The sequence below is a fragment of the Podarcis melisellensis genome, assembly GCF_964234715.1.
Source record: "Podarcis melisellensis genome assembly, chromosome: 8".
Classification (NCBI taxonomy): domain Eukaryota; kingdom Metazoa; phylum Chordata; class Lepidosauria; order Squamata; family Lacertidae; genus Podarcis; species Podarcis melisellensis.
In genome coordinates, this window is record NC_138540.1 from 15,669,087 (window position 1) to 15,681,480 (window position 12,394).

Genomic DNA, 12,394 nt, shown 5'->3' on the forward strand with positions numbered 1-12,394 from the left:
ATCTAGCACCAGTTTTTGTGGTTTCAGGGCTCAGGCCCTTCCCAAGGGTGTTTGTGCCAGCTTCCTCTTGGATCCTTTCCCACAAAGGCCAAACCCTCTGAGATGTCGTCGTCATCGGGCCCTGAGCCAGCAGTCCAGAAGTTGCCAGACCGGGAAAATTAAGCTCTTTTTTTTTGCTCTCGTCTCCCCTCACCAAGCAACCAACCAGCGTCGTGACAAAAGGAAGGTTAGAACAAAAGCCTTGTGGCATGTAGAAGCATAGTGGACTGGCAAGGTGTTGTTTGTGTAGGGTTTGGTTGCCAGATAGGAAAGGGTCAGGCGTCAAATGTCAACACATCTAGCAGAAGCGCCTTAAGTATGTGCAGATAGCCCCTCCGTTCTGGGTCCAAGTCTACCTTTTCCTGACTCTCCAAGAGTACGAGAGCATCTCTGCCTTACATCAAGAGGCAGGGAGTTCCAGAGTGTAAATATACCAATTATTTACAAATGCAGAACCAGCAATAAGTAGCACCTGCAATGCTGCTAAGTTTTGCAAATCAAAGCAGACAAATGGGCTTTTATGGGGGTAAGACAATCTCGCAAGTACGCGAATCTGATCTGAGCCAAAAAGAGACAATGGATCATGCTCCGACAGCTGCAGAGTCACTGTGCGGCTTGTGAGCAAAGGGTCTCCTCGTGAGCAAGCAGTCCTTGAGGTTCCTTTGCTCCTAGCAGATGGGGTGGGCTAGGAGGCCAGAATCATAGAATTGGTAGGGGACGCCAAGAGTCATCTAGTCCAACCCGCCCCCCAACACACACACACAAAAAGCAGGAACCACAGAGCAATCAAGGTCTCCCTTCTGAGCTTCCTAATGGCTGAAAACAGGCCAGCTCTTTCGCTCCTGAGCCTATCCTCTGCAATACTGACCCTGGGCTGGTGCTGATCCAGCCTCTGGATCTCATATTGGACCTGGACCCCCCCCCCCGATTCTCCCTGCTTGACCTTCATTTCTTTGGAGGCTGCTGCCCCCTGCAACCCTGCCTTTTCCTGGGAGGCTCTTGTAACCTGGATCGGAACCCCAGCCCCCTGATAAGCGTGGCTGCGGGTCATTGCCTGCTGATACCTGCACATTCAGATCCTCTTAAGAGGCCCAGCTGGCAAGTCTCAACACATCCCCCATGCCGGGCTCTGATCGCTGGCACATCCAATCTCTGCCACTCATTATCCTGCAACCAGCTCACGCCCAGACTGATTAGCTCAGCTCCAGCTGGATGAGGCTTTCCTAGGCCTGCAGTCGGAGCAGCAACGCTTTTGAATACCAGTTGCTAGAAACCACAGTAGGGGAGAGTTGCTCTCGGGCTCCTATCCCTGTCTGGATTCCTTGCCTGTTTGGCCACCGGGAGAACAGGAGGCTGGACTAGGTGGGGCCCCACTGGCCTGATCCTGTTCTTACGTTCTACCCAGCCTGGCTTCCTGCTCCATCCTGACTTCTCTGGCTGGGACAACGCCACATTTTTTACAGGAATGGTTTCTTTAGTTTACGACAAGACTGGGGACTCTATGGCCCTCAAGAGGTTGTGCAATTGGGAGCTGAATAATAATAATAATAATAATAATAATAATAATAATAATAATGTAATAATAATTTATTATTTATACCCTGCCCATCTGGCTGGGTTTCCCCAGCCACTCTGGGCGGCTCCCAACAGAATATTAAAAACATCAAACATTAAAAACTTCCCTAAACAGATGTCTTCTAAAAGTCAGATAGTTGTTTATTTCCTTGACATCTGATGGGAGAGTCCTCTGCCTGGTTCCCTGTAACTTTGTTTCTCGCAGTGAGGGAACCGCCAGAAGGCCCTCGGAGTTGGACCTTAGTGTCCAGCTGAACGATGGGGGGAGTCTCTCCATCAGGTCTACTGGGCCGAGGCCATTTAGGGCTTTAAAGGCCAGCACCAACACTTTGAATTGTGCTTGGAAACGTACTGGGAGCCAATGTAGTTCTTTCAGAACCGGGGTTATGTGGTCTCGGCAGCCACTCCCAATCACCAGTCAAGCTGCCGCTTTCTGGATTAGTTGTAGTTTCTGGGTCATCTTCAAAGGTAGCAACAGGGCTACAGCTTTCCCAGCCCTGAACTAAACCATCACTTGCATTTACTGCCCCTACTTATCATCGTCCTAATCATGGAGAACCTGCGGCCTTCCTGTGATTGCTGGACTCCAAATCCCATCAGCATCTCTGGCGAAGCATCTCTGATGGGAACTGGAGTACAACAACATCTGGAAGGCTAAAGGCTCCCCGTTTGTGAACTGGGTCATCAGTTGCCTTTACTGCCCCTCACAGCTACCTTCCATTACAACTAATTCTGCCTTCCTCTAAAGCAGGGATGGCGAATCTGCAGCCCTCTGAATGTTGCTGAACTGTAACTCCCCTAGTAATCCATGATCATTGGCCATGCTGGCTTCCGGGACTGATGGGAGTCAGAGTCTGGTTTGAAGTACTTATGAGGTCACCTTGTAGCACCCTGCTTGTGGTTAACGCTTAGCTGGAATGAAATATTCAACGCAGCAATAGAGAAATTAAAATAATAATTTATTTGTCGGACAAATAAATGAGAGGCACAGTGGTATATGGTTACCAAGCTCTGGCCTGCCCTCCTGCCATTATGGCCAGCACTTATATTTCCTTAACCCAACCCCCTTGCTCCTCCTTTGGCTGCCTCTGTCCAATCAGCCTGGTTGAAATTCCTATTGGCTGTTTGCTAGAACCAATCATAAAAGATACACCCATTTCCTATTACCTTTTATGGGAGACAGAGAGCTATATTTTCTTCTATTTATAAATGGCAAACAAGTAGCCATACATCTTGCATTAACCTCGACAAGGCACCTTAATTACTAGATCACCTTTGCCCCCTTCATTCTAAAATAGAGCAGATGGCTAAAACAGATGTGACTATTTTTATCTGAACAGATCTTTTGTTCACTTTTTCACAGACAGCATCATCATTGAAAGATCTCCTTTTTTTGGAGGTCTTTAAGCAAAGCCCTGACAACCATATGTCAGGAGTGCTCTGATGGTGTTTCCTGCCTGGCAGGGGGCTGGGCTCGATGGCCCCTTTGGTCTCTTACAACTATATGATTCTATGAAATAAGAATCAAACATTTCTTACTTTCTAAATGCTTTGCATAATTACATTTAAGCCAATATATTTCATACATTAACATATATAAATTTAGAAGCAAAGGCCTTTTCTATGTAAAAAAAGGAACTTAGTAAAAGCTAAGCTAAATTCTCTGAAGTTTCAAAGCGGCTTCAGAGAGAAGCATCTTTTCCCTAGCCAGCTGCTGTTTCCATTAGAGACTTGAGTGCTTTTGCAGCATTCTGTAATTTGTATGGTCAGTGTGACCTTTTGCTTCCAGCCTTTTTATGACCGCAATAAACCAGATGGGCCCTCTGCCCAAGAGCTTGCCAGCTGCCTGCTGGTTTCCTGCCTCGAAAGAAACATTTGTGAATTTAAGCTCATTTTTAGAATACAGGAATCTGATCAAAATATAAGCCTTGATTAAAATGCAGGCTATGATCAGATGCCTCAGCCTTACTCCATATATACCCACTGAGCCACTTCCATGGGTGGAACTGACATTGTAAAGTTGCCACATCCTACTCATGCTGCATTTGTAAGAATTCAACTGTTTACTGCTGCAGCATCTGCACTTCGGAACTCCCTGCCCATTGATACCAGTCAGGTGCCTTCAGTATAAATTTTTTTGTCACCTGCTTAAAACGTTGTTTAGAGAATCCTGCCCAGATGCTTAGAAAGCCAGTGAGAGTTTTAATCTGTTCTTTTAATCCGTTGCTATTTTAACATTTTGAAAGTTTTTTGGTAATTTTTCATACGGATCATTTTGTTGCTTTTTTTTCAAAGCCACTTTGTGGGATGGTTGGGATTATTGTACACAATCAAGTAATAGATGCATTTATAGGTAACCAGGTAAAGGTAAAGGGACCCATTAGGTCCAGTCGTGGCCAACTCTGGGGTTGCGGCGCTCATCTCGCTTTATTGGCTGAGGGAGGCAGTGCACAGCTTCCGGGTCATATGGCCACCATGACTAAGCCGCTTCTGGCGAACCAGAGCAGCACACGGAAACGCCGTTTACCTTCCCACCAGAGCGGTACCTATTTATCTACTTGCACTTTGACATGCTTTCGAACTGCTAGGTTAGCAAGAGCAGGGACCGAGCAACCGGAGCTCACCCCGTTGCGGGGATTCGAACCGCCGACCTTCTGATCGGAATTCCTAGGCTCTGTGGTTTAACCCACAGCGCCACCCGCGTCCCATAGGTAACCAGGCAGAGGGCTTTTTCAGTAGTGACGCTCACCCTGTGGAACGCCCTCCCATCAGATGTCAAGGAAATAAACAACTATCTGACTTTTAGAAGACCTCTGAAGGCAGCCCTGTTTAGGGAAGTTTTTTATTGTATTTTTAATAATTTGTTGTAAGCCAGGGAGAGTGGCTGGGGAAACCCAGCCAGATGGACGGGGTATAAATAATAAATTATATTATTATTTATTGAAATTGCCATAATCAAATGGGGCAGAGGATGGGGGGTGCCTGAGTGCCCCACTTGTGTGGGCCAGAAAGGCTGCTTGTGAGCTGTCCTTTGTGTGCCCGACTTCCGGGAGGAAGATTCAACCAGTTAGGCCCAGCGCAGCCCAACCTCTGGCCTTGTGGCAGGTGGTGGCTGTTGAGTCAGCGGCTTTTTGTTCATGTGCCATGGGTGGCCAAGGTCCCTGGGGATTGCTCAGCTTGTGTTGCTGTTGGGCTGATTGGGAAGTCAGACTCCTCCAGATGAGGCTAGATATCTTACAGAGGTGCCCAAGGGCAACTGAAGTTCAGCTGCAGCAGAGGGCGTGCCTCCGCCATTCCACAAAGGATTAACTCATTCTCACATAGACTTGACAGGAAAGGCAAGGGTGGCTGAAAGTTTTCAGCCAGAGGGCCATGTCACCCTGTTTTGACCAATGTGTGTGTGTCAAATTGAGGAAGAGTTTTCAGAACATCTAATGATCACCCACCTATTTGGGTATAACTGTAAACCGTTTATTGTTATTAATGGTTTCTATTGATTTATTGATTTGTTTGTTGCTTGTATAGGATATTCTGTTTGATGTTTGGCGTGTGTGTGTACATATATATATACACATTTTTATTAAATTTTCTGTTTTACGATTTTGAATACTCATTTAAACATCCTTAAAATATCCATGACTTCCTTCTCTTTCCATGGTTCATTTTGCATATCATAAATCCCTGCATATTTTACATAAACTAAACCATTCGGTATTCCATTACTGCATCCATCAAAACTTATCTTCACTGTTGAATTTCTCTTAACGCTGCCAATATTTCCAAGTGTACACAATTTTTCCGTATATATGCAATAAACATTTTCCAACATTCTTATAACCTAGGCCCTTCTTGTTATCTTAATTCAGGCATGTCCAAAGTCTGTTTCAGGGGCGTAATCTGGCCCGCTGGTCGGTTTAATCCAGCCCCTGGGGGAAAACAACAACTTTGGTCAGCCCTCACGGCCCTTTACTTCATCAAATCTGGCCCTCTTTGAAAAAAGTTTGGGCATTTATTCTATATGTTAAGTCTGCAAACTGCGCATATTCCGTCAGCTTAAATTGCCATTCTTTAGTTGGGACCTCACTCATTTTCCATTTGGGGGCTAACAAAACAGGGGGGGCCACAGTAGTGGCATACATAATAACCTTTTTTCACACCTGGGAATATCTGTCTGAATTGTTGTATTTTTATATATAGTGTAAGCATATATAAAAGTTGCTGGGGAAACCCAACTGGATGGGTGGAATAGAAATTAAAATATTTTTTATTTATTATTATATTAAGCCAGGCTCACCCCCAAAACAACAACAGATCAGCCATACAGTAATGGTGTTTGCTGGGAACCAGTCTCTGCCACTCAGCCTGTAGCAGGAACCCCCCCCCATCATTCAGTTTGTACAAACTTCACACACACTCACACACTACATGCGCTACACTTCTGTTATAAATTCATAGAAAATCAACCATACATCGGATTTGCACTGTTCCACTTTTATTTTACTCCATGAAGGAAGGACTACAAAATGGGGAAGGTTTGATACAGGGCAGCCATAATCCCTTCACCATCCCAGCACATCCACAGGAGCCCTGCCCAGTTGCTATGCCAACCCTGATGGTCCCAGACAGAAGACCATCAAGATCACAAAGAACTTGCATGTGGGAGTGGATTCAGCACGGATTGGACAAAGGACAATAATCAGCTCTTCCCTCTGGGGGCAGGAAACTGCAAACTCCCCTCTGTCACCTGGAAAGTACTCATGGGGAGGGGGAAAGGGGGAACCAGCCAGGTGACAGGACACTCAGGTTACCACCGCAACTCCTCCCTCAACCCCTCCTTTCTGTAATGTATGCATGATGTTTCTGGGGGTGGGCTTGACTTACAGGATGGGAATTCCAAAAGTTTTTATAAGACCTTGCACACCATTTTTCTGTGTCTTTTCCTCTCACCTGCAAGTGAGGGGAACACCCTGTCGCTACAGTCTTTCTTCAATAAAGACCAAGCCTACAGGCTGCTGATTTGCTTCAATTTACTCTGGTTGGTGTCTTTACTTTTTGTCCAAGGGAGCCCTCAGATTTTTCCGGTAACAAGCCTAACCTACTTTGCAGGTTTGTTGTGGGGCTTAAATGAGATGGGAGACCTGGGCACATCACCTTGAACCCCTTGAGGAAAAGAGTAGTATAAACACAATCAATAAGCACGTTGGGTCCTTTACTTTCAATAGGTCTGTTCTGAGTCAAACAGAATTGACTACTGCCCAATGACAGCCAGGGGGATTGAGCAACAGCAAAAGCACCCATCGATGCATCACTAACATTAAAAAGCATTCATTTACGACCATTATACAGCTGCCCAAATAAGCCAATTGTTCAGATAATGCCAACTTCACATCTTAAATTTACAGCAAACTAGGGAATTGGGGCGGGTTTCAAGCACTGTCAGTGGGGGCAGCAAAATCATAGAATCATAGGACCGTAAAATAAAATCATAGGACCGTGCGGGCAGCCGAATCATAGGACCGTACAGTTGGAAGAGATATTAAGGGCCACTGAGTCCAAGCCACTGCTGCTATTAAGGAGCTACAACAGAAGCATCTCTGACAGGTGAACATCCAGCCTCTGTTTAAAAACCTGTCACCTTCCAAAGGAGTCTGTTTCACTGTCAAACAGCTCTTCTCATCAGATTTTTTTAAAAAAATGGGGAAATGGCAGGGGGCAGGCAATTTAAGGCCCACCCCACCCAACCCCATCCCCTTGGGTCCATCTGGACTGTCAGCCACCCTAAAAAAAATTAATGAGATGGGTCATGGTGGATGAATCTTGTTTCTTCTTTTGATAGAATAACAAGCTTGGTGGATCTGGGGAATGTTGTGGACATAGCGCATCTTGATTTCAGTACAGCTTTTTACAAAGTCCCCCATTATATTCTTGCAGAGAAGCTGGTATGATGTGGGCTGGATGAGTTAACTGTTAGGTGGATTTGTAGCTGGTTGACTGACCGAACCCAAAAAGCGCTCACTAATGATTGCTTTCCTGGGGAAAAGTGACAAGTGGGGTGGCTCAGGGTTCTGTTCTGGGCCCATTGTTGCTCAACCTCTTTATAATAGACTTAGATGAAGGAATTGAGGGGGTGCTCATCATATTTGCAGATGACACCAAACTGGGAGGGGTAGCTAATGCTGCAGAAGAAAAAATCAATATGACCGTAACAGATTGGAGAACTGGACCCAAACTAACAAAACGAGTTTCAATAGGGACAAATGTAAGTTTCTGCACTTAGGCAGAAAGAATTAGCTGCACAAATATAAGATGGGGATACCTGTCTTGCCAGTAGTACATATGAAACACATCTGGGGTCTTAGTAGACCACAAGCTTAACATGAGTCAACAGGGGAAGCAGCAGTGGGGGTGGGAATGCTATTACTGTACAGGCTGTATCAAGAGAGGTAATATTACCACACTAAATTTCCTAATTTAAATTCCTTCCACTAAAATTCCTTCCAGTAGCACCTTAGAGACCAGCTAAGTTTGTTCTTGGTATGAGCTTTCGTGTGCATGCACACTTCTTCAGATACACTGAAACAGAAGTCACCCGACCCTTATATATAGTGAGAGGGTGGGAGGGGTATGGGTAATTGGCTGATAGGTGTGGTAAACCTGTTGACGACTGTTAATGACAGGAAAAAGCAAGGGGTGGGATGGCTAAAAATAGCTATATCATGTATAATGAGATAATAATCCAATGTCTCTATTTTTTTATTTTGTTTCAACTATGGCAGACCAACATGGCTAGCTACCTGTAACTATTCTGCATTGGTTAGACAACAGCTGGAATACTGTGTCCAGTTCTGTGCACCAAAATTTAAGAAGGATATCGACAAGCTGGAACGTGTGCATAGGAGGGCAACCAAGAGGATCAAGGATCTGGAAACCAAGCCAGATGAGGAATGGTTGAAGGAGCTGGAAAAGAGGAGACTGAGAGGCCACACCATAGCCATCTTCAAATATCTGAAGCGCTGTCACATGGGAGATGGAGCAAGCTTGTTTTCTCCTGCTCTGGAGAGCCATGTGGTATAGTGGATCGAGTGTCTGGCCAGGATCTAGGAGACCAGGGTTCAAATCCCCACTCAATGAGGAAGCTCACTGGGTGGCCGTGGGGGCCAGTCACTCACTCTAAGCCTAACCTACCTTACAAGGTTGTTGTGAGGATTAATGGAAAGGTGGAATAGAAATTAACTAATGGATTCAAGTTATGAGAAAGGAGGGTCCGCCTAAACATCAGGATGAGCTTTCTGACAGTAAGTTCGACAATGGGATGGGCTCTCTCAGAAGGTGGTGGACTCTCCTTCAGTGAGGGATTCAAGCAGAGATCAGGTGGCCATTTGGATGCTTTAGCTGAGACTTCAGCCTTGCAGGGGATTGGATTAAATGACCTTTAGGATCTCTTCCAACTCCACAATTCTATGATTCTATCATTTCCTCCGGAAGCATGCCGGGGAGCAATCTGGGAATGAGCTAGCTGGGTGGCTTTAGCTCAACAGAGCAAAACAAATGGCTCATTGCAGGCATCACCCATTGCCAATTAAACTTTCAGATTAGGTTGTGAGTTCATTGCCATCACTGGCTTTGTTTGTTAAAGGGCACAGAGCGAGCAAAACAAGGGAAGGAGTCCTGTTCCCCAGCTGGGCATAGAATATGGCACCGGAAATTCATGGAGGAGGAGCCTATCGACGGCTACGAGCTAGGATGAAGCAGAATATTGGAAGAATCAGGTTGGATAAAAGGAAGAATTTTTTTCATGCGGTGCAGAGTTAAACTACGGGAACTCCCTCCCACAGGACACAGGGATGGTCACCAACTTGGAAGGCTTTAAAAGAGGATTGGACAAATTCATGGTGACTATTTTGGATAAGAATACCAGCCACGATGTCCCCAGGAGGGGAGAGGGCTCTTGTTCTCGGATCCTGCTGTGGGTTCCCCATTGTGGCAACTGCCCAGCCACTGTGAGAACAGGAAGATGGACTAGACGGGACACAGAGTCTTCTTATGTTCATAAGAAAAGACTTTGGGAATGATGGTTGCCTCCACACCACTGGGCATTCAGATTTACCCCACATTTTGTAAACTCAGGTTCCACCACAGTATATAGTATTTGTCAGTATTATTTTTTTGCGGGGGGGGGGAGGATTCTCAAGCACAGAAATTTGTGGATTGAAGCACTCTGTTGCCCTTCAGTTGGCAGAACTGGCAATGTTATAGGTGCAACATAACACCCTTTCCACACTTGTAAGAACTCAATCTTTTGGTGTGGCACAACCTGCACTTTGGAACTCCCTGCCAATTGATATCAGGTAGGCGACTTCACCCCCCCCCCCTTTTCGGCACCTGCTAAAACATTTTCCTTTGGACAAGGCTCCCCAGATACTTAGAAAGGTCGATGTGAGTTTTGATCTGTTTTTAGTCGGATGGTTATTTTGACTTTTCAAAAGCCTTAAGTTATGGTTGTTTATTTTTCTTGGTGATAATTTTGTTGCTTTATCTTTTTTGTAAACCGCTTTGAGGTTTTGTCCTCAAACAATCAAAGCAGTGTATAAATTTTATAAAATAAACAGTGTAACAAATCCACTTTTTAAAAGGAGACTTTTTGCAGTTAGGAAAGTGAAGCAGAAAGGCTCTGAAATGTGTGTGTTGGACAAATCATTGATGAGAAGGCATCTAAGCCCAACAGAAGCAAATCAGGTGGAATCCTTACCAATCGGGGAAACAATTATCAATAAAGATTGTCTGTAGTCTAAATTCTATGTTTTTTGCGTTTATAAGGATCAATTACACTCCTCACTATCCCCAAAACCCCCATCAACATTTTCAATTCTCCGTGTGATCAATTACAGGTCTATACAACACCTGACAGGGTGCAGGCAGAAAGAAAATGTGTTGTGTTATATTTAAACAAATGGTTTTCTTTTTATAACCTGACCAAACACAAAAACTTAAAACTAGAACTCACTCTTGGAGAACATACCGCGAGAGCTCACTCCTTTAAAACAAATCTTGCCTCTGAAATTGTGTAAAGAAGAAACTATGGTCTGGTGACAGCAGTGGCGTAGCGTGGGTTGTCAGCACCCAGGGCAAGGCAAGTAATTTGCGCCCCCTAACCCGTGGATTTGCGCCCCCTAGCCCGTGGATTTGCGCCCCCTAACCCTAACCCCCAGATGTTGCGCCCGGGGCAGCCGGCCCCCCCTGCACCCCCCACCCTACGCCACTGGGTGACAGACAATAGGACCCAACTTATTTCTGTGACTAAGTTGTTTAAAATTGTTTTTAAAATTGTTTTTTAATTGTGTAACCTGCCCTGGGAACTGTAGCTTACCCTTCACAGAGGTGCAATTCCCAGAACCCTTCACAAATTACAGTTCCCAGGATTCACTGGGGGAAATAGCAAGCTTTAAACACACACTGTGCCACCCCCAAATACATTTTGGACTCTCCCCAGCTTCAATTGGAGTCTGCTCCAGACACACACATTATGTTAACCCTTTGGGGCCCAGGATCTGGACCAGGACTCAGCCCTGCAAACCCACTCCCACAACTGGCACTGAAAGTCACAGCCCATATAATAATTTCTTAATAATTTCAATATTTTAAATATTTTTAATGTCTAATGTTTTACAGTTTTTTTATGTGTTGGAAGCTGTCCAGAGTGGCTGGGGAAACCCAGCCAGATAGGCGAGGTATAAATAATAAAATTAATTTATTATTATTAATTATTATTATTATTATTATTAATTATTATTATTATTTGTACCCCACCCATCTGATTGGGTCGTTCTAGCCACTCTGGGCAGCTTCCAGCATATACAGAAACCCAATCGAACATTAAAAACTTCCCTGTTTTTAGGGAAATATAGCAGGCTGACTCGAAGGTGATTTGGGTTGATGCTTGCTATATTTGCTAAATACTTCCCGCATCATGCACCGTTCAGCAAGATTTTACGCCTTCCCTTCGGCCCTCTGTGCATGCTCCAGAGGCCGGAGAATCCCCACCACTGAGCAAACGAATAAGGGCAATTGCCTTCCTTACCCGCAGACATCAAGGGACATCTCTGTGCCCAGCACACAGACGGTGCTGGTGGGCTCCTCGGTGGACAGCCGGACCCATCTTTGCTCTGACATGTCGAGGGTGGTCCCTGCGCCTCGTCTGCGCCTGGTGCGTCTCTCCTCTCCCTCCTGGGCAGCAGAGTCTGCGCCTGGCTCTGGTTGCAGCCCCGATGCAGATGATGCGATTAAGAAGCCACGGGCCAGCGGGCGCCACCCCCGGGGCTTTGCATCGTGCCAGGCGATAGGCTGCCCGGGGTTGTAATCCCACCTCCTGGCTCTCTGCAGCTGGGTTGGCTGCTCCGGCGGCGAGGGCTGCCAGTCTGGTGTGCGCGCACTCAGGTGAGGCGCACAGGTGAGAGCTACCTTTGGTCTAGCAGTTAGCCGGAGGCAGAGAGGAGCAAAGACGTGTGGGTGGACTTATTTATCCTTCCAGCTGGGTAAAGTGGATGGACTGCTCCCTCCCTCCCTCTCTGGAGCCAAATTGTCTTGCTCCGTAAGGATTTCCCCACCCCCCACCCCATCGCCTTCCTTATCTCCAACTGGGAAACTAATTGCTTTATGGTTTATGCTTTCCAACTGGAAAACTAATTGCTTTATGGCCTGTAGCTCCTGCTCAGGTGTGCCAACTTGAATAAAATATTGGCTGCAGGGCTGGTAAGCCCCGAGCCACATAATCAATCGCATA

At 45.8% G+C, this 12,394-nt stretch overlaps 1 protein-coding gene across 1 annotated transcript in view; it reads right to left on the bottom strand.

Moving 5' to 3' along the window:
* LOC309376812 (protein-arginine deiminase type-3-like) overlaps positions 1-12,079 on the bottom strand; it is a 33,704-nt gene extending 21,625 nt beyond the window's left edge. Inside the window, exon 1 of the mRNA XM_081923655.1 lies at positions 11,693-12,079. Within this exon, the coding sequence (XP_081779781.1) occupies positions 11,693-11,784 (92 nt within the window). The 5' untranslated portion in view covers positions 11,785-12,079. The remainder of the gene's footprint in view (positions 1-11,692) is intronic.
* Positions 12,080-12,394: the final 315 nt, after the last annotated feature.